This window comes from Cervus canadensis, chromosome 8 (genome assembly GCF_019320065.1).
Source record: "Cervus canadensis isolate Bull #8, Minnesota chromosome 8, ASM1932006v1, whole genome shotgun sequence".
Taxonomy (NCBI): Eukaryota; Metazoa; Chordata; class Mammalia; order Artiodactyla; family Cervidae; genus Cervus; species Cervus canadensis.
In genome coordinates, this window is record NC_057393.1 from 67,356,782 (window position 1) to 67,379,178 (window position 22,397).

At 51.2% G+C, this 22,397-nt stretch overlaps 1 protein-coding gene across 1 annotated transcript in view; it reads right to left on the reverse strand.

Moving 5' to 3' along the window:
• Positions 1–22,397, reverse strand: part of COL13A1 (collagen type XIII alpha 1 chain) — a 150,334-nt gene that overhangs the window by 12,624 nt on the left and 115,313 nt on the right. The window contains 13 exon segments of the mRNA XM_043476738.1: positions 1,182–1,235; positions 2,532–2,585; positions 4,689–4,724; positions 8,640–8,720; positions 9,645–9,671; positions 10,644–10,685; positions 14,885–14,929; positions 16,902–17,054; positions 17,375–17,419; positions 18,516–18,578; positions 20,039–20,062; positions 20,911–20,979; positions 21,355–21,399. Of these exon segments, the coding sequence (XP_043332673.1) occupies positions 1,182–1,235; positions 2,532–2,585; positions 4,689–4,724; positions 8,640–8,720; positions 9,645–9,671; positions 10,644–10,685; positions 14,885–14,929; positions 16,902–17,054; positions 17,375–17,419; positions 18,516–18,578; positions 20,039–20,062; positions 20,911–20,979; positions 21,355–21,399 (738 nt within the window).

The window sequence follows — 22,397 nt, forward strand, 5'->3', positions numbered from 1 at the left end:
GGAGGACGGCATGGCAGCCCACTCCAGTGTTCATGCCTGGAGAATCCCGTGGACAGAGGAGCCTGGCGCACTACAGTCCATGGGATCGCACAGAGTTGGACGTGACTGAAGTGACTTAGCACACAGCACAACATACACAAAATTTACCTTCTTAACCATTTTTCAGCATTCAGTTCAGTGGTATTAAGTACACTCATATTTTTGTGTAACTATCACTACTTTCCATCTTCAAAACTCTTTTTACCTTGCAAAACTAAAGCTCATTCCACCTTTCACTTAGTGTTCTACTTTCTGTCACTATGGTTTTGACTACTATAAATACCTCATATAAGGGAAGTCATACAGTATTTGTCTTTCTGTGACCAGCTTATCTCACTTAAATGTCCGCAAGGTTCACTGTAGTGTAGCATGTCAGAGTTTCCTTCCTAAGACTGGAAAACATGCCATTGCACATATAAACCACATTTTGATTATTCATTCATGTATCTATAGACACTTTGGTTGCTTCACATTTTTAGTTATTGCAAATGATGCTGCTGTGACTAAGCCTCTCTACAAGACTCTGCTTTCAATTCTTTTCCCCCTTGTCTTCCGCTGGAGAGGGATGTAAAGCAAAGATTGGCTGGAGGTGCTGAAGCACTGCCGAGCATGGGACCCAATCAGTGTACGACCTTCAAGTGGGTGGGAAACCAAAGTCCTGCCTGTCGCAGGCAGCCGACTTCTATAAACCAGCAAAGAGAAGTCCGTTGCAAATGGGAAGCCAGCCCCCTGGGAAGCTGACTGTCTTGGGAGACATCTCCCTGCCGTCTAGTGATCTGGACGTGGCTCTGCCCCTCCGTGAGGGCAGGGGCCACGGCACAGTCACCTGTGAGACCCTCACTGCATCGAACACAGAGGCCTCCAGGGAAGGGGATCAGCCATGTGAGTCAGACGGTCCACACTGCTGAGGACCTGGTTCCCTATCAGGGGCCCTGTTCCCCAGGGTTTGCCTGGAGCAGAGCCCAGCAGGGGAGTTCTAGAGACTGGGTTGGCGGCAGCTGGCTGCTTCGTCTGTCACAGAGATGAGAATTCTCCTCGCTTGGCCCTAGAATTTTTGCTCCAGGCCCTGGATATTCTGTTTTGACAGTGCTTCTGTGGTGGGGGACCCGGGTGGGTGGAGCCTCTGATCCCATGAGACTTACAGGAAGCCCAGCTGCTCCCGTTGGTCCTGTCATCCCAGGGTCGCCTTTGCTGCCCTGAAACCAGAGAAACAACACATGAACCTTCCCTGACGGGGTAACAACCTTCCGACAGCCATTTTCTGTTTTCATACGAAACCTGGGCAACCTCCCCAGTCTCTTCAAAGAGGCTCCCAGGAAGTAAGGGCTGGGTGGAGGGTGGGATGACTGCATGGACTACGTGCCCTGAGGAGGGGGCTTGGGAGCTCCTCTCAGCCTTCTTCCACAGATCCTGGCCTCCGTGGACAGTGTGTGTTTGTTGGGGCGGGGGTACCGGCTGGCCAGGGGGAGCCGCAGGGGAGGAGAACAAGGAGTAGGACATGGGCATGGAACGGGAGACAGGGAGAGAGAAGGAGGGGGGCAACGGGGAGAGAAAGAGAGCTCTGCTTTCTCTCTGAAGCTGCAGGTGTCACCCTCAGAGCAGCCACCCTGGCTCCCCAAATGGCTGCAGAGCCCACATCTCTCTCTTGAAGCTCCCTCCCCGCCGCCCCCCAGTTGTGTGGTCTGAGAGCTAAAGAGACAAAAGCCTCTCCTGTGGGCAGAGTCAGCAGGATGGGCTAACAGCTCTTACAGGTGGAGAGCCCCGCAGATGCCCACTCAGGGCTCCAGTGCCCATGCCAGCCCTGCAGTGATGCCAGGCCCCGAGAATGTGGAAACCAGGCCTGGCTGGGAGGAGCTGGAGTGGGGAGCTTTCTTCCTCCAACCCCTGCACAAGCCCACCACACTGGATGGGGGAGAGTGACCCACGAGAGCCAGTCTGATGCACAGGTCAGACTGTGCATTTCTAACACGACCTGGTACTATATTCTGTGCTGTTTCCCTAAATCACTGCAGAGGTCAGGTGTGTCCGGTGACAGCAGGGTCTGGGGCCTTGCCAGTTACCTGTGACCGAAGCCAAGTGACCAGAAACTGAAGGGAGGAGGCTCTCCAAGTCTCTGTCCACTTGTAGTTACAAAATGAGCACCCATGGGAATTCCCTGGCAGGTACAGTAGTTAGGACTCAGAGCTTCTACTGTAGAGGGCATGGGTTCGATCCCTGGTTGGGAAACTAAGATCCCACAAGCTGAGTGGCACAGCCAGAAAAAAAATGAGCACCCCAGGCTTGCTGCACCCCCACAGGCTGGGAGGATCATCAAGAGAAGATGTGCATGAGGCGCTGGCAGGGTCTAGGAGGAACAGATGGGGGCTGAGATGGCTGGGCTGACACGGTGGCCCTGTGGGTCACAGGAACCAGGACTGAGGACCTGAGGCAGAGGAGGGGCAGAGGGGCCCCTGGTTCTGGTGGTCCAGGCTCCCGGCTCGCTGGGCACTCACCCTCTCTCCCTTTGGTCCCGCTGGGCCTGGAACTCCGATTGGTCCTGGAGTACCCTGGGGAGGTGAGAGAACGCAGAGGTGAGAGCCCTGACGCCGAGGGGAGCCCGGGATCCCCGCCCGATGCCTGGAGATGAGCAAGGTCCAGAGGCCCAGTTTTCAGGGTTGGCGAGGCCCGGCTCGTGCAGAGCGGTCACTGGACTGGGCTGCGTTCCTGTTTGGTTTTGGGGGCCTCGGGGAGAAAGGTCTCCCCCCTGCCTCAGAGCCAGATTTGAGGAAGGAAACCCTTTTGCTTCACAACCAAGCTTGCCAAGGCTGAAAACGGCAGGAGAACGGTTGCTTAGTTTGCTCCCAGAAGCACTCGGGAGGGAGTTGACGCCATCCCAGGGGTGGGGAGGCTAGGGCTGGAACCCCTTTGCTGACGCAGCTCCACATGCAGCGGGAGGGTCTTCATGCCACAGAGACTGATGCAGACGCACACACAGAGGCAGGCATGGGAGGGTCATTCAGCCATTGTCCACCCCCACCCCGCCCCCACTGCAGGCCCTGGCCTTTAGCCTCAGGCCGGGCCTTCTGTCCCCATCCCAGGCCCTGAGGGACAGGCTGGATTGGAGAGATTAGTGGATGTCTGCTGACGCTGGCCTGCTGTGGAGGTGTGCCCTACGTGCCCCTGACTCAGGGCTGCAGCCCCACGGGGCAGCTGGAGGGATCAGCGCTGTGTTGCTTAGAAACAGAGTGGGGCTTGCTAGGGCATAATTAGACATCTTCTCCAGGTTCCTAATTTACAGCCCTGCTAGGTGAAACCTATAATTCAGAGCTTCCTATTGCTCAGCCTCAGTGATTGTATTTCTTGCTCAGGACATGAGGACTGGGCCTGGGCCTATGGGCGGTTCCCGGTGGTGCTGGGATGTAGCTGTGACAGGTGGCGGGGGTGGGGGGGAGCAAGTGAGGAAGGGCTGATTTACTTTATGTGGAAAAAAAAGAAAAGAGCCATAAGATGTTCGTGGTGGCCCCTTTGAGGGAGGAGCAGAAGCTGTGGACGTCTGTGACGGAGTGTCAGAATAGCACTCTGAAGTCACTGGTCAGCTTCAACTCCTTCCTCGAAGGCCTATAAACTGATATTGGAGAAATTTCTTGGTTTCCCTAAGGATCTGTTTTCCCACCTGTAAAATGGGAATGAGAACAGGAGTGTCTGCCTCCCAGACTGCTGCCAGGTTAGAATCGATGAAAACATGGCATGCATTTGATTCTGGGCCTGACACCTAGGAAGTGCCCAATAAATGTTAGTATTGGCAAGTAAACATTTTCCTTTAACTTTCTGTTATTGATTTGATGAGAAAAAACCTTCAGGTTCAAAGGGGACAGAAAATATAGATGTATACATATGCACTGCTCCCCTCTGTCCAATATGAATGGAATAAGTAGTTGAGAGGAAATCATGGTTTCTCTGATTTCAGCCACAGATAATCCCTCTAGCTCAGACTGGCCACCTGGGAAAGGTGTGCTAGGTGCAAGGAGGATAAAGAGAAAGGGACTGTGGTGTAAGGTAGATGTGGTGAAAGGTGTGGATGTAAAATGCTCTCCGAACACTAAGCTGGGACTCGCCTATGTGCTCCTCTATGCCACACCCGCCCTCACCCATCAGTGCTGGCCTCACCCACATACATACCAGACTGGTGGCTGCACAGGACTAGAAAGCCCTTGTGGGCAGACAGGAGATGGACAGAGCTCACAGTATGAAGACAGCACAGCATGACAGGCACACACAGACACCGTTGTGTTTGGTGGGGGTGAGTCATGGCCCAAACCCCCAGGGCTTGAGTCCCAGGCTGAACTCAGCATTCCTTTAGGAATAGATTCTTTGCTACTGGAGCAGCCTCCCACCCCACATCCAGTGGTCTTGAAACTCAGATTTGAGGACCCTGTGTGCATACTATGAACAGGGAAATGGAGATGAAGGCCTATTGTCTTTGGTCAAGAGGCCTGAATAAGCACTTCTGAACCGAGCACAGATTGCACTTTCTGGTGTCGGTGGTGGGATAAGCCATGATTTACGGAAAAAAACAAGGCCACAGCAGGACAGATGAAAGGGCTTATAGGCCAGGAGTGGGGTGGGGTGGGGTGGGGTGGGTGGAGGGGTAATGGAGAAGTGGCACTCACCGGTGGCCCAGGCCTGCCGTCCAAACCTGAAGCTCCCTGGACAAAGGGAACAGTTTGACCAGAAGAAGGGGAAGGGAGGAACGGGAGGGAGAAAAAGGGGCCAGGGAGGGGAGAGGTGAGTGAAGCAGTGACTCTGGACAGACATAAATGCTGGTCATCAAACAAAATGGGAGAAATAAGCTTGGGAGGACAGGTAATGTATTCACATGAAAACCAACAAAAACATGGAGACACTGAGTGCAGTGTGGCCAACTGCTGAGCAAGCTGGATGGAGATCAGTGCCGATGGCCATCCCCATCCTCTGTGCCCCCTGCTCCCCTCTCTCCTTTCATCCTCTCTCAGAAACCTCTCTCCAAGGAGGTTGCAGTGCTCCAGGGAAAGAGATACAGAAGGTAAACTCATGGAGAGGTGTCTGAACCAGAGCTAGTGCATCCTTTACAACCAGTCTTACTTGGGGACGACATGGCAGGTGGGGCCCAGGTAAGGATGGTCTTCCCAGCCTCCTCTGCATACCTGTTGATGTGAGTCCACACTGGGGGACCCCAGGAGGCTCAACATTGAATTACAACATCCAGTAGATGCTGGCCTACTTCAGCTTCAGCTAGGTGGGAGGAGTTGGGCCTTGAATGATAATATTCATGTTGCCTGACATTTCTCTGGCACTTTACAGTTGGCAAAGCTTAACACAAACTCAGCCCATTCATGTTATCCCAGACAGGGCCTCTTCTATAGAAAAAGGCTTTAGGAGCAGCTGACTGCTCCTAGGACAGAGGGCTAAGGCCATTTGCTCCTTGGAATTAAACTGGCTGGCAGTCAGGATGCTATTAAGACCCACTCACTAGGCAGCATCCAGTGATAGTAGAGTGGGAATTAGAGCTCTTGCTCCTGTGCTGGGCTACGATGATGCTCCTTTAGCCCACCGAGGAGAGCTGATGTTGCTGACACGACAACCAGGGAGAGAGTAGCTAGGACACTCTAGGCTAGTGAAGACTGAGTTCTGGAAAGTGGCTTCCAACTGAGCCTCAGAAATGAGCCTAGGCCTCAGGATTTTAAAGGTGGGGGAATACCCCCAGGAAAGAGGGGGGAAGGGAGCCGTTTCATCCTGGGGAAAGGATATCAGGTAGTAGGATCCTTCAGGGTGTTGCTTCTTAGTCAGGGGGCTTCCCTAGTGGCTCAGATGGTAAAGAATCTGCCTGCAGAGCGGGATACCAGGTTCAATCCCTGGGTCGGGAAGATCCCCTGGAGAAGGGAATGGCTACCCACTCCAGCATTCTTGCCTCAAGTATTCCATGGACAGAGGAGCCTGGTGGGCTACAGTCCATGGGGTCACAAAGAGTCAGACATGACTGAGCAACTAACACTTTCACTTTTTCACAGGGCCTTGCTTCTCAGTCCTAGGACCACATAATCCTGGGACTGATCTTGCTTATGGCCTAGAAAGTGGTGGTTCTCAACCCCAGCTACCATGTAAGAATCTCCTGGGGGTGATGTTAAATAATACAGATGCCTGGGCCCACCCCAGCCCAATTCAAACAGAGTCTCCAAGAGGGAGTCCTGGGAAATAGCACACTTGAAAACTCCAAGTGATTCCAGTGTACAGCCTGCATAGAGAATCTCTTTTTCAGGGTAAATAGGAAGAACTCAATAGGATGTGCCTGGAAACACAGGTTGCTGCTATATGAACTAAAACACTGCGGTGAAGCCTAAAAATAGAACTTGAGCTAAACATCCATATACTTTGTCTATGCAGTATTTTAATATGTGTATATATATACATAATTTATTTATTTATTATTTTTTGCTGCATGTGGGCTTCCTCTAGTTCTGGTGAGCAGGGGCTATTCTTCATTATGTAGAATGAAGAGTATGGTGCATGGGCTTCTCATTGTGGTGGCTTCTTGTTGAAGAGCCTGGGGTCTAGGCTCACAGGCTTCAGTAGTCGAGGCATGTGGGCTCAGCAGTTGCAGTTCCCAAGCTCCAGAGCACAGGCTCAATAGTTGTGGTGCATGCTCTGAGGCATGTGGAAGCTTCTGAGACCAGGGATTGAACCTGTGTCCCCCGCACTGGCAGGTGGATTCTTATCCACTGTAAGACCAAGGAAATCTGTCTATGGAGTATTAATACAGAGTTATCTTGAGCTATCTGGACCAGAGGGCATGAACTGGAGCTTTTGGGGCCGTATGTGGACCACTAACGTATTTTATATGGGTTGTAATATTGCAAATAATTTTGACTTAATATTAGAAAATGAGATATTCCATCAAATGCCAGATGTCTAGCTTCCTTAGAAAAGTTATAGTATGCAGAAATACTGGACCCTCACTCCCCTAAGGAAAGTCAGCTGAACTGAGCAGGGACTGGGCTCTTTAAGAAGAGACACACGGTCTCCAGTGAACCATAGTCCCCACTACTCCTTCTTGTCCCTCTGAAGTCCATGTTAGTTGTCTTTTATGAATATTGTTTTGCTCTGTTGTTTTCCTAAGCCAGCAAAAGTACTTCTCTGTTCCCTTGTCTCTATCAAAAGCTGAAAAATTAAAGACAGTTGGATACTTTGTTTTTCGTCTGGTGCTTTCTTTGTTTACATTACCTGTTTGGTCTTCATGTCAACCTCTGACTGAATTCCCCAATGTTTACTAGGGTCGTGGGGGCCATGAAGGTGAACAAGGAGAGGTTTGTGGTTGAGTGGGGGACTGGAAGGCTCTCTAATAGTAAAAAACACTTAATCATTCCGGATATAGCTTAAGACACGGGAAAAGTGTCTGCTAAAGTCATCAGTTACTGTAGTCTGTCAGGCGAAATCAGCTCCTTAACTATTCCCACATTTGATGCAGTAATGAGGTGTAATCATACCTTTTGCTCTTGCTGCTTGGTCGCTGTGATTACATTAACCAGACCTTCTAGCCCTGCCAAGCTGGGGCAACTGGGCTTCCTATCGTTCCCCTGCATTTTTACGGTTTCCTAGAGTGGGAGCTGGCCTTGTGCTCGGGACAGAGGAAGCCCCAGTAGCTGGGAAAAGCTCTCTTTGCAAGGCTGTGGCCTCAGTGGAGGCTCAGCTTCTGGCCCTGCTGGGCCATTGACTTCATCTGTGAATTCAAGTGACTCACTTTTTTCTCCTGACCCGTTAATAAAATGATTACAGGGAATCCTAAAGTTTCCTTCCATATCTTGAAAAACAAAGCGAGCCAACCTCACTGGGGTGTGAGGGAGGGTGGAGCCCAGGGCTCTGGGGAGGGTGGTGACATGCGTTTCCCTGGAGACAGGTGAGGCAGTGACCAGGCCAGCGGGGTTCCCACTGGAGCTTGGGGCACAGGAATTCACGAGCCCAGGCCCCACATCTGGAGATGCAGAGGCCTGCCAAGCAGCCCCCACCCTGACCTGGGGCCTTTAGCTGAGATCAGAGATCCAGGGAACCGAGACGTGAGTGGCCTTAGCCTGCTGGGACAGGAAGATCTGACTTTTTGCAAGCTTTTTGCTATGGCCAGTGCTTAAGAGCAGAGAGCAGGGGCTCTCCTGGAGTCTGCCTGGGAAAGTAGGAGAGAGAGAGAGAACACTCCACTGTCCCAGTGCTCTCAAGTCCTCTAAGCTCGGCCCCAGTAAAGGGAGATTTTTATTGCCTCAAATGAGCACAATTAGGACTGAGCACAATAAGGCTGTTCTTGGGCCTCCTCTGGTTCTCCAGCTGGGTACTCCTTGGGGTGGGGGTGGGGACTTATTCAAATCCACATTCCTCCAGAACCTAGGCCAGGGCCAGCCCAGAGGAGGCCCTCAGCAAGAGAGTTCGAGACCACAGTCTAATCCAGGTGGGAAAGCAAAACCCCACGGAGTTCTGGGGTGCTCACAACTTTTGAACCTTGAGTTTTCCAGTGGTCCTTCCTGGGGCCCTGCTCAGCACCTCCTCAGGACCACTAGGCTGGGCTCCTCACACCAGTGTGCAGGGTCCGCGATACTTACGGGTAATCCCAGAGGACCTCGGTCTCCTTTTTCTCCCTGGACGCCCTTTTCTCCTTTTGCTCCGTCTAGTCCTGCTTCCCCCTGTAGGGAAGGGAGATGGGTGAGATCACAGAAGAGCATGGCCCAGACAACTCACCCTTGCACTCTTGGGGTCCTGGAGACAGGGGTGGGTGGTGGTGAGGGGGGCAGACAGAGGAGGGAGGAGGAAGAGGTGGCTCATCCAGGGGTGGCTGGCTGGGGACTCCAGGAATCACTGAATTCTTAGCCTGGCTCCGCTCATGTTAGAGTCCCTTGTGTCTCTGTAGTAACTTTGAGGTCCCCAAAGGGAAAGGAGATGGCAAGAGAGGAGACAAATCCCCATGAGTTCCAGGTCAGGCATTGGCATAGACGACTATTTGCGTAGCAGAAAAACTGGGACGCTGGGGATCCTGGCTGGCAAATGCCTGAAATGCCGCCACTGGATCTCTGAGTCTCCCAAACTAATCAGGGAAAGAAACTGTCCCCCGGAGAATGTCAGTGCAGGAGACACAGGCTTCCCCATGCCAGTGGCTTGCAGCCTCTTGTACCCATTTGAGATGTTGAGGGAGGGAGTTGGGAGAATCCCAGGCCAGAGTCCAGTGGGCTTGGTCCCAGGAAGGAGTCCCATGCTCTGCCACCCTCTGTCTCCCACCTATACCTCAGGGTGAGTGAAGGGTCTGGGGTAGGTTACATGGAAAAAGGATCTCATCATTTGCTAAGAATCTAACCTGTCACTCTGTAGGGTCAAATGATGGATGGGAAAATTCTAAATCCAAAGCCTGTCCAGCATCAGTGATGGATGTTAATGGGACCACAGGACTTTATTCTGTCCTAATTCTACCCCACTGGCTAAAGTGTCACATAATTCCATCTAGGGAAGGGGTCAGCTGGTCTGCCTCTGAAGCACTTTCTCTCTTTTCTGTCCTCACCGACAGGGCTGCTTCCTCCACCCCCTCCCCCAGCATCTGCCACGTGACCTCCTCTTACCTTTGGTCCAGGAACGCCTTGGAGCCCCTGCATTTGGAATCAAAACAAGGCACCTCAGAACTGCGTTTCTGGTTAAGTCACTCTCATTGTCCACAAGTTGGACCGCAAAAGGGCAAGGGCTTAGGGTGTAGAGCCTGGCCTGGGATCCCCGCCTGGGGTAGATAGAAGGGAATGCTAAAGGGGGTCTGCTGGGGCTTTCTGGAGTGAGGCCTGAGCCGGGCTTCCCCAGTCAGGTACTAACTGAGAATCTCTCTGTGGCCCCCACAGCTGACTCATGAGAGAATACTCAGTGTCATGAAAGGAAGATTCAGAGAGAACCCAGCAAAAGTGAAATAAATTGATATGTGCAATGTGCTTAGCATAGTATCAGGCACATAGTAAGTTTAAATAAACATTGGCGACTGCCATTATTGCTACTGCTACTACTTGTTCCAGTGGCAATGGGGTGACCCATCCTCATGGGGACTGTGAACCCCACAGAGGCAGGGACCAGCATCTATTGGTCCAGGGGGAGGCTTAGGGATCCTCTAGGTATAATGCAGAGGGGTCCCTTTAAAGGTGCCTTATCACCTGTAAATATGGAAGGGCCAACCTAGTGGAGTCAGTTTTAAACGGGTCACTTTCTATTTTAATCCTGCTGGCTGGTTAGTCAGAATGGAAGAAGGAGAAGAACAGAAGTCTGATAGCAAAGGAACAGAGTGACTCTGACTTTTGTGAGGAAGGACCAGACCCCATGACCAGACCTAGGGGCTGTCAAGCTTGTCAACTCTTTCCAGGAAACCAGGCAATGCCCACGCTCCTTGGTGTCACAGAGATGATGCCTGTTTAAGGTGGGAGGGAAGAGGAGCATGGAGGGCGCATGTGGATGTGAAAATCCCTCCGTGGAAATAGATGATAGTTGACCTAAGGCTGAGACTAAGCCCAGTGACTGCCATGGAGAGGGCACGTTAGGGGCCTAGTCACAGTGGACTGAAACACAGACAAGCCCTCTAAACTTACCGGAGGTCCAGGAGGCCCCTCTGGCCCTGGCGGCCCAGGAACCTAGAAGACAAAGGGAAATGATTAGCCCACCACTTGTTATACTCTCAGTGGCCCTGCCTTTTGCCATAAGTCTGGGGTCCGGCTGGAGTTGCAAGGGGGAAGACAGAACCGCCAGTACACGGTCTCCCAAACGAAGGCTTAGAACAGGTCAGAAACTCATAAAAACTCATTTCCCTACACAATGTTGAGAAAAAGCCTAATGCCTCAAAATGTCTATTCTTCTAGATGTTTTTGAAAACCCAGAAAATCTGGCAGCCCCAGGCTCTTGTTCTTCAGTTCAGTTCAGTTCAGTCGCTCAGTCGTGTCCAATTCTTTGCTACCCCATGACTGCAGCGCAACAGGCCTCCCTGTCTATCACCAACTCCCGAAGTTTACTCAAACTTATTTCCATTGAGTCAGTGATGCCATCCAACCATCTCATCCTCTGCCATCCCTTTCTCCTCCCGCCTTCAATCTTTCCCAGCATCAGGGTCTTTTCAAATGAGTCAGCTCTTTGCATCAGGTGGCCAAAGTATTGGAGTTTCAGCTTCAACATCAGTCCTTCCAATGAACATTCAGGACTGATTTCCTTTAGGATGGACTGGTTGGATCTCCTTGCAGTCCAAGGGACTCTCAAGAGTCTCCTCCAACACCACAATTCAAAAGCACCAATTCTTCAGTGCTCAGCTTTCTTTATAGTCCAACTCTCACATCCATACATGGCTACTGGAAAAACCATAGCCTCGACTAGACGGACCTTTGTTGGCAAAGTAATGTCTTTGCTTGTTAATATGCTAGGTTGACCATAACTTTTCTTCCAAGAAGTAAGCGTCTTTTAATTTCATGGCTGCAGTCACCATCTGCAGTTATTTTGGAGCCCAAGAAAATAAAGTCTGCCACTGTTTCCACTGTTTCCCCATCTATTTGCCATGAAGTGATGGGACTGGATGCCATGATCTTAGTTTTCTGAATGTTGAGCTTTAAGCCAACTTTTTCACTCTCCTCTTTCACTTTCATCAAGAGGATCTTTAGTCCTTCATTTTCTGCCATAAGGGTGGCGTCATCTGCATATCTGAGGTTATTGATATTTCTCCCGGCAATCTTGATTCCAGCTTGTGCTTCCTTCAGCCCAGCGTTTCTCATGTTGTACTCTGCATATAAGTTTAAGCAGGGTGACAACATACAGCCTTGACGTAACTCCTTTCCCTATTTGGAACCAATCTGTTGTTTCATGTCCAGTTCTAACTGTTGCTTCCTGCCCTGCATACAGATTTCTCAAGAGGCAGGTCAGGTGGTCTGGTATGCCCATCTCTTTCAGAATTTTCCACAGTTTGTGGTGATCCACACAGTCAAAGGCTTTGGCATAGTCAATAAAGCAGAAATAGATGTTTTTCTGGAACTCTCTTGCTTTTTCAATAATCTAACGGATGTTGGCAATTTGATCTCTGGTTCCTCTGCCTTTTCTAAAACGAGCTTGAACATCTGGAAGTTCACGGTTCACGTACTGTTGAACCTGTTCTTGTTCTTGCCTGGCAACAATTACCTGAAGCTCAAGGAGAGTTTTCCCTGCTTGGTGGGGCTTCAGTTCTTTGGTTTACCCTAGTCCTCACCACTCCCTATTGTTTTCTGCTATTATTATTTTTTTTTGGCTGTGCCACGCAGCATGTGGGATCTTAGCTCCCTGACTAGGAAGTACACCTGTGTCCCCCCAAACTGCAAGTGCAGAGTCTTAACCACTGCAACCCCAGGGAAGTCCCTCTCTATTGTTTTGAACCCAGACCTTTTGCATTCATTTGTTGCATGCTTGGTCCTGGCTGGCATTTGGGTTTGAGACCTTTAGCTTAAAGAAACAGATTGGTTATTGGAATGGAAGGAGACTGAGATGCTTCTCAAGACTATTCCTCAAGCTCCCCAGGGTGGTAACAGGAGGGGGAATATGGGTCTCCATTTCCTTTGAAGGTAGGTTAAAGTAGAAGAGATTTGGACTGGACAGTGAAGATGAAGGAACCCTGGGAGGTCTTCCTCTCAGAGGAGGATGCTGTGAAGGGTAGATTCTGTCTCCGGTGAAGATGGACATCCATTTGTCCACAGTCAGTTACCCAAGAGCTGGGAGGAGACCTGCCTGCTCTTTTCTGAGTGGGTCCCCCTACTTCAGCTTCTGGACTCTCCTTGGGCTCTTCACCTTTCTAGGGACAGAATCCCCTGGAGTGAGGCCAGCATGGGGACCCTCTGCCAGGTGACCACAAAGGCAGCCGTTGCACTCGGCAGACAGGGAACTCCTGTTGTCCTTGGCCACATGGAGTTTTTAGCTCTGCAATACTGTAGTCACCTTGTAGGGAATGCAATCTTTGCAAACTCTACCTTCTTAAAAAAAATGTTTACTACTTTTTTTCTTAGTATAAACAAGTAAATCATATATCCTGATGGGGGTAGAGGTTATAAAAATCATGAATATATTAAAATTCATAGACCCTTACACAAATCCCTGAAAAGTCACTTTTACTATGTGAGAATTTAAAATATTAAAAATTTTAAAGGAATACAAATTCATTAACATAGCAACTAAAGAGAATGTCTCCCTATGGCTGATTCATGTTGAGGTTTGACAGAAAACAACAAAATTCTGTAAAGCAATTATCCTTCAGTTAAAAAATAAATACATTTTAAAAATTAATTAATTAAAAAAAGAGAGAATTGAAAGAAGGAAAAAGCCTAAATATCTCTGAGTAATGCTAATATTTTGTTTTATTTCCTTCTATACTTTCTTGATACATAAAATGTATTTGAATGTGTATCTATACTTATGATGATATTATATATATATATGTATAAAATTTGGTTCTTTTTTCACTTAAAACCCATTTTTTTATTTTTGCATGTTCCCCAAAAACCTCCTTTCCATGTTGATGTGCTCTTCACCAAATGGAATAAAAATGAGTTCCTACTAGCCAGGGGTTGGAGCAGGGCTTGGCATAAGAAAAACTCTCCAACATGGGGACTATTATTACCATTAGTATTGTTGCGGTAAGTTATTTAATCATTTCCTCCTTGTTAGAAATGCAGGCTGTTTCCAATTTGTACTTTAAATACATCTGGAAGGAACATTTTTGCATATTATGCGTTTCCTGAATTTCAGAGCATTTCCTTAGGAGGCTATCCAAATAAATAACACACGTGTTCTATAATCAAGTCTGGGTTACTAAATGCTGACGGGGCTTGGGGACACTGAAGGGTGACTGAGGAGACTTCTCCGGGGACTGAGATTCTTTGGGGGTCTCTCCCTGCGGTGGTGTTGGGGTGAGATTCTTTGGGGGTCTCTCCCTGCGGTGGTGTTGGGGTGAGATTCTTTGGGGGTCTCTCCCTGCGGTGGTGTTGGGGTGAGATTCTTTGGGGGTCTCTCCCTGCGGTGGTGTTGGGGTGAGATTCTTTGGGGGTCTCTCCCTGCGGTGGTGTTGGGGTGAGATTCTTTGGGGGTCTCTCCCTGCGGTGGTGTTGGGGTGAGATTCTTTGGGGGTCTCTCCCTGCGGTGGTGTTGGGGTGAGATTCTTTGGGGGGTCTCTCCCTGCGGTGGTGTTGGGGTGAGATTCTTTGGGGGTCTCTCCCTGCAGTGGTGTTGGGGTGGCGCAGGCTCTCCCAACAAACAGCCTCTCCCTCACGCATCCTTGATTTCTCTTGTTTTCCTGGCTCTTTCCTTGAGCCTGGTCCCCTCCTGTCTTATGAGAAGGTGGCTTCCATCCTGACTACCTCTCACTCCACTGTTCTCTCCTTTCCCCTTCACCACCACACTTCTCATAAGAATACTGTCTCTCTGGAAACCCTACCTCTGGAGCTTCTGGGCAAACTCCTACAGACCCTGCTCCAATGACCCATCCTCTGGGGTGCTCACCCGACTCCCTGAGCTGTTGCCATTCTAGTGCCCACAACTGGAGATTGTTTGCTGCCCAGGAGCGGTCTGTTTTTCCTGTCTGCAGGCTCTAGCACTGGGAATGGAACATGGCTGGTGCCATGTGAATGCCACCGAGGGACTTGACCAGTGGAGCGAACTTCACAACAACGATCCTGAAGTGCTCAGGAAATGTTGTTTCCTGCCCTCTTCCTGTGCCAGGCAGTTGTGAATTTCATTCTGGAGCACGGCAATGCTGTGCCCACTGGCGACTGTGGTGTGATGAGGTCCCTGTCACAATCCCCATGACACAAGCCGCAGAGCAGGCACAACCTACCTCCATTCCTGGGTCACCCTTCTCCCCTGGTTCTCCTTTCTCTCCCTGTGGACACAAAACAACACGGCGTGGATGCCAGCACTCCAGGGAGTCCGGGATAGACACCCTCAAATTTGTGACAAACCAGACCGGGATTAGGCTATGTCTAGGTGTCTGCAAAGATCACCTGGGAAGCTACGGGGGGTAACTGGCCTGAAGATGAAGACCAGGGCAGGGAGCCTGTGATCACTGGCTTCCTGTATCTGAGGTTCTATTAATAGCACATGGGAGGAGAGGCTGATATTCTGCATGGATCCTGTAGGGTAGAGACCCTAGCATAGACCTGGGACTTGTCTCTAACTAATAGAATATGGCCTGTGGCAAAGGTGATGGTCTGTCTCTCTTGTGATTATGTTATAAGCTTAGGTACAAATTTTACAGATGTTATACAACTGATAGGTTAAGACTGTGTTACAAGTATGTCTCTCTCTCACACACACACACACACACATGCACACACACCTCTGTCTTGCTTGCGTGCACTGAGATGCTCCTCCTGGCCTTGGCCTTGAAGAAGCAAGCTACTGTAATGTGCTCTGCCTACTATGAGAAAGGCTGTGTGGTCGGGAACTATAGGTGGCCTGTAGGAGCTGAGGGACTCAGTCCTACCATAGAAAGGACTGGATTATGCCAACAGCAGCAAGCTTGGAAGAGGACCCCAGCACTAAATGGGAATGCAGCTGATGGCAACCTGACTGCAGCTTCAAGAGGCGCTGGGCGGAGGCCCCATGCCGGGACTCCTGACCCATGGGACTGCCATAACACATGTGTGTTGTTTTAAGCCACTGAATTTGTGGTGACTTGCTATGCAGCTACCGAAAGCAAATATGGCTCCAGAAGCAGAGCCAGGCCCACAGGGTGTTGATGGAGGACCCTCACGCCACATAGGGAGCACTCCCTCCAGTTTGGAGGGGACACGGCAGGAGGCCACCAGCTGCCCGCCTGTCCCAGCTGAGTGGGCAATCAGTGGCCTCCGAGGGCCCCAGCACTGGGTCAGAGGTAGGACTGGTTGACCTCTGAGGTTCTTTCTACCTCTAAGAGGGGAATTTCTCCAAGTCCAAGGTTCTGGCACCTGTGAACTCTGTAGGCCCCTGGAGAGGGAGGCCACCATGTTGTGAGCGGAGGGAGCTGGAGCCCCTGTTGACACCCATCTGCCCCTCAGGGAGCAGCTGCTCATCCAGAGGACCCTCCCACCCCCAGGCTGGGACGGCAGATGAGGTCAGGGCAGCCTCATCACACCAGGCGCCTGCTAGGCAGGTGACCGCAGTCAGGGCACCCGACTTGCTTGCCCTCATCAGCAGAGGCCCGCTGACTACTGTGATGCTTGTCCTCTCGCCTTACTATAAATCCTGGGAGCCCGATTGGGCCAGGAAGTCCAGTCGCGCCGGGTCTCCCTGGGTCACCTGGTTCTCCTTTCTCCCCAGTTGGGCCGTCTAGACCCTACGGATTGACAAAGATCTCTGTTAACCAAGGGCTAGGTCATAACACTGAGGTCTGCGGACCAGCTGTGGCCTGCACGTGGGACCCCCTTCCCCCGAGAGCAGATGTCTAGGGTGCTGTCCATTTCTCAGATGGAAGCTGTGAGGCCCAAAGAAGGTTCCTAGGTCAAACCCAGCTGGCCTGGGCAAGGTGCCTTGTTAGTACCTCCCTTGGGTCTAGGGCTTCTGTATGCTGTCCCAAGAGACAGTTTTACACCCACAACTTTATCTTCCCAACAACCCAGTGAGGTATCCAGGGACGGCATTATCATCCCCATTTTACAGACGAGGAAACTGAGGCTCTGCCAGGCTCAGGGACTTTCCTGTGAATGGGAGATGACAGAGCAGGACCCAGGTCTCTTGAGGGAGGAAACTAGCTTTCATAAAGTAAGCCTGGAGGAGGAAGCAGGTGAGCCCCTGTCCCCGGCTCCCGACCCTGGTTTCCAGCTGCACCGGGCACAGCACACAGCTGTATCACGCTAGGTGGGCCTGGCACTCACCGGTGGTCCTGGCTGCCCCGTCTCCCCTTTCTCCCCCTTCTCTCCTGGGCTCCCCGGGAGGCCATCTTCTCCCTTCATTCCTGCAGGCCCAGGCTTTCCTGGGGGGCCTTGGGGACCAGGAGGGCCCACATCTCCTGGTTTGCCTCGAGGTCCCTCGAGAAAAGATCAGCAACACGTATTAGATACACCCATGGAGGATCGAGGGGAAGAACATGAAAGAATGGGGTGCGGGGGGCCCTAAGGACTTGGCTCTTGGGTGCTTTATTGGACCAGGCAGAGAGCCTGTGCAGCGTGGGTCTGCCTGGCTCCTCCTGGGGCCAGCACTGGGGCTCAGGAGGCTTCTGCAGGTGGGTCCCCCCTCCCCTCTTCTCGCTTCCGCACTAGGTGTGCACCCGGGCTCCCTCCAGAGCCTTCTGCACCCTCACCCCCGGGGCAAAGACTATCTTTAGAGGTTTGTCTGGGCGTGTGCTTACCTTTTCCCCGTCGAGTCCGGGAGGGCCTGGCAGTCCAATCTCCCCCTGCAGCCAGAACAAGCCAAGGTCACTCTCGGACCAGAGGAGAATGGTAACCATTACATATATGGCACTTGGTGTGGCAGGTGTCCTCAGCACTCACGCAGAAGGTAGGTACTTTCACTGACTCTGTTTTAGAGGTGAGTGAGAGTCCCCCAGTGCAGAGTTGTGAGCCCAAGGCCTGTGGTTAATGAACGGTGGATCCCGGTTTGATTCCTAGGCAGGGAAGATCCCCTGGAGAAGGGAGAGGCTACCCACTCCAGTATTCTTGGGCTTCCCTCGTGGCTCAGATGGTAAAGAATCCGCCTGCTATGTGGGAGACCTGGGTTCAGTCCTTGGGTTGGGAAGATGCCCTGGAGGAGGGCATGGCAACCCACTCCAGGATTCTTGCCTGGAGAATCCCCATGGATAGAGGAGCCTGGCGGGCTACAGTCTGTGGGGTCACAAAGAGTCAGACATGACTAAGTGACTAAATACAGCACAGCAAATAACCAGCTGTACCACCAAAGCAAGCTGAGAGGAAAGAGCAGTGAATTCCTCCTGGTAGATCAGGTAAGGCTTCAGGGAGGAGGTGGCAGCCTTCAAGGTGGGATTGAAACATGAGGACTTTGAAAGGTAGGGGAGACAAGAAGGGACTTTAGGGCAGAAGGTCTCATGAGTGGAGGACAGAAGGACAATGAGCGTGGCTTTCTGAGAAAATCCACAGGGATGAGGGCAGAGGATAAAAGGAAGCAGGAATGGAGGGAGGGGTGAGACTGGGGAGGGGCTTAAGTGCTACGTGCTGTGATGGCGGGTTGAGTCCCTGCTGTGGGTCCAGCTAGGGTGGGAGCTCGTCTAGACCCAGGCCTCACTGTAACAGAGGGGCCTGTGAGTTACAGGAGCCTGAGACCAGACAGTGAGGGAAGAACGGCAGAGTTGAGGGTGTGGGAGGGATGGTGGGCAGGTGGTGCCTTGGAGCTTGGGGAGAATTGCAGGCTGGAGTGGGGTGGTGGCCCTGGGAACATGAGAAGGATACAGATGGGGGCAGCCATAGGGTCCCATGCTCAGAGACACATGCAGGGCTTCTGCAGGGTCTGCATCTGCCTTGTCAAGACAGTGTTACCTTCTCGCCTGGGATCCCCGGAGCTCCGGGTGGGCCGATCTGCCCAGGAAGACCAGGGGGCCCCTAGGAAAGGAAAGAGAGACCTGAGGGAGAACATTATGACTGAGGACGGATGGCCTGTCTCCAGGGAGGTGTATGTGGAGGCTGATTATTTCCAAACATTTCATCAGCGGTAGGAACACTTTTTTTTTTTTTTCAAAGAAAATAACAAGGAGACTCCACAGTGTAAGGCAGGTAAGCTCTGAGTGTGTTTAGGCTAAAGACAGGGTTGGGGATCCTAGAGTCACACCTATCAGCCTTTTCCTCCCCTTCCCTCTGCACCCTGGGGGCTCCTTGGTTTCCTAGAAGATAAATCTGACCTTCCCTGACAGTGATTTAGAAATGTCTCTGGGAAACAACCCAAATGTCCATCAACAGGTGAATGTCTGGTACATTCACACAGTGGAATACTATACAGCAGTGAAAAGAGCCAAGCACTGCACAGGCCATGCTATAAAAGAAAGAGGCTCTGACACGTGATGCAGAGCAAAAGAAGCCAGAGGCAGATGCTGACATACTGACTGACTCCATTCTTAAGAAACTCCAGAACTGAAGACAGACCTAAGCTAGGGTGATAGAAAGCAGATCAGTGGGGTGAGTGTGGGACTGACTCTTGAGTCTCAGGAAGGAATTTTCTGGAGTGATCGAGGTGGTGGATACAAGACTATATACATTTGTCAAAACTCAACAAATTCTACACCTAAAGTGGGTACATTTTATTGTATGTACAGTTAATTCAAGGTTGATTTTAAAAATTAAGAAATTTTTCCATGAAAGTTTTGTTTCAAATAGCTATTTCAAATAATATATTTTAATGTTTCCAAATGAAGCCCACTATTTCAGAACCATTTGGTTAATACCAATCTCTGGGATTGAGGCATCATGATTGGTGCTTAGTTCTGGATTTGCATCATCTCTAAGTGTGTTCTCTAGCATATGGCCACTAAAAAATATTGAATGACATAAAATGTGAGTAGTTTGAGAACTTCTTGATCTCTCCTCTTTTCTCTGACTTGGAAGTTAAAGCAGGTGGTGATCATTTTAACTGCAGATATTCACTGAGGACCTATCACTGCTGGGCACCCATGCAGGATCCAGGCTTAGAATACACTGGTTTTCCAGATGCAAATAATGAAGTTGATTTCCAGGAAAAGTGGAGGATCGCTACTGATTTCTTAGGATTACACTTTATTAGTGAAAGTTTGGGTAAAAGGAGAAACATAGAAATATCTTCCTCCATACCACTACTTTCTCGATGCCGTTGCAGAGAGAACCGAGCGTTTATTCTTTGACAGGAGTGCCCTGCTGAGTTGAAGAACCACTCCAGATGACAGCTGTGATCCTGCTCAGGCTCAGGCCAGTCCCTGACCCAGGACAACAGGGTCTACGCTAACCTTCTGGTTTGGCTTTCAGGTTGCCCACCCCCAGCCCCCAGTCCAGCACCTGGGGCAGGCCGGGGAGGGAATCAAGGGACGAGGACTCACCATCAAGGCCAGTGTCCGGATCTCCTAAAAATCAACACCACGTAATCAGTTGAAGAGCAAATCAAGAGCCACCTGGAGGGTCCCTCAAAACAGTCCTGGAAGTGTGGGCGCTGAGCCCCTTGAAGGAGCACCACAGAGGGAGACCCTCTCGGGGACTCTGTGCCTTCCAGACTCACCCCACCCTCACCTCTCCCACAGGTTCGTAATCACTGGACAGAGAACACCCCACGAGCACCAAATGCTGTCTACAACAGAGTCAGACATGCTTAAAGGGACCGCAAACTGTCCCTTTACCAGAGAGGGAAGAAAGAAGCATGTCTTCCTTCTAATCACTGACTGGGACCCTCCCTTCATCTTCCCCCTTCTTCTAAGACCCAGATTTAAGGCTCTGATGTACCTCCCTTTAAACACAGCAGAACAAAACACGGATCTACTTGAAAATAAATTAGAGGGACAATTGTTGGCATTAAAAAAAAAATATGTACACCTTGAACATGGATTCACACAGGTACAAGGATTCCTTTAAAGGAGCAGTTCTCAGTCTGGGGTGATTTTGTCCCCCTGGGGACATCCAGCAGTGTGCAGAGACATACTTTGTTTTTTATAGCTGGGAGGCAATGACATAGGTGCCATCTACTGGGATCTAGTGGGTAGAGACCCGGGATGCTGCTGGACATCCTCCGGCACACGGGTCAGCCTTCTCACAACCAAGATTAACCAGCCCCAGATGTCAGTAACACCCCGCTTTTTAAAAAAAAATTTATGGCATGAGGGATCTTAGTTCCCCAACCAAGGATTGAACCCAGGCTCCCTGCAGTAGAAGCATGGAGTCTTAACCACTGGACCAACTGTCTCTGGGCGGTCCCACTCACCTGGAGAGCCTCGTTGATGTTCCCGTTGTAGTCCACCATCTCTCCTTTCCCAGGTTCTCCCTTGGAGCCCTAGGAGACAAACGATAGCTGTACCCAGGGCCTGGGTCAGCGGGGACCTCAGGACAGGCACCTCCTGCTCCTACAAATGGGATCAGAGCCGACGCTCGCTCCACAGGTGGGTCCAGAGCGTCTGGCGGTGGCTACCGGGGCTCCAGACACGCTCAGGGGATGCTCAGGGAATCCAGAACCAACGGAGAGCCCTGGACTAGACAGACCTGGGGGACGCTGAGTCTGATTGTGGCTGCAATGTCAGACATCCTAGCCAGACAACCTGTCTGGGGCCAGAATGCTCTTCCTGGAGAGCCCCAGATGAGCCACTTCACGCCGTGACCCCAGGGAGCTGAGACATGCTGCCCTGATTCTCTGGATGAGAGATGCACCTACCTTGGGGCCAGTAGGTCCCTGATCTCCAGGTGCTCCAGGCTCCCCCTGTTGCAGGACAAAATTAGAGTGAAATAGGCATAAAGCAGGTACAGAGAATCTGATGTCCCCAGATGGTCTGTGTGTTGGGGCCCTGGAGGGGCTGGGAGGCTCAGCTCAGGGCAGGCCAGGAGGGCGCAGGGCTCCATCTCATGCAGGATCCACCCCTCGGGAAGCGCCTCTGCCAGCCCGCATGGCCCTCTCCCTCTGAGCTCCCTCCAGCTTCATACTGGAAGGTCTTCTTTCTGTCCCGCGTGAGCTGTTGGTGATTCTATCCTTGTTTGTCTGGCCACCTCTCCTCAGTCCCCTAAGTCAGCCACCTCCTTGGGAGCAGAGATCAGACCCTCTGCCCCTCTGTTCCCATCCTGCTCAAGGAGCAAGGGTTCAGAAACTTTGTGCCAATTGCCTGGGTGGTCGCCAATCGCCTTGGAGAGCCCCGGCAGTTCCTGTCTGCTGGTGGAAGACCCAAACTGTGGGAGGAAACACGGGGGGCCAGGGTGAGGGATTAGAAACACCCTGCCTCCTGGAGCAGGTTGGGTGGGGGGGGATTTGTACTTGTTGGAAACAGGACAGAACCATGGGGAATAAACGAAAGGTGGTATAAATTGTGAAAAGCAAAGCAGAGTTCCACACTTGATCTGGGAAAATGTGAACCCTGAACACAGCTTTAAAAATGAAGCCAGAAAGTAAAAATAAAGGGAAAACAAACCCTTTAATATAACTCAACTTCTGCTGACCCTCCAGTGGGTCAGCTCAGGGAGCGTCACCTCCAGGTAGCAGCCGGCCCCTCCCGGCACCCACAGGCTTGCAGTGCCCATAGCAGCACCAGGCTGGCCTGTGCACAGGAGCCAGAGAGAATGGAGCCCCACCTTTACCAGTGGTTGGAAAATAGTAGATGCAGGGCCTCTGGGGCACTGCATTCCCCAGGCGCAGCGTTTCATCCCTGGCCCGTGCCTGGCCACCATCTCAGAGGGAGTTCCCCAAAGCTCAAGGTGACCACGAGAGAT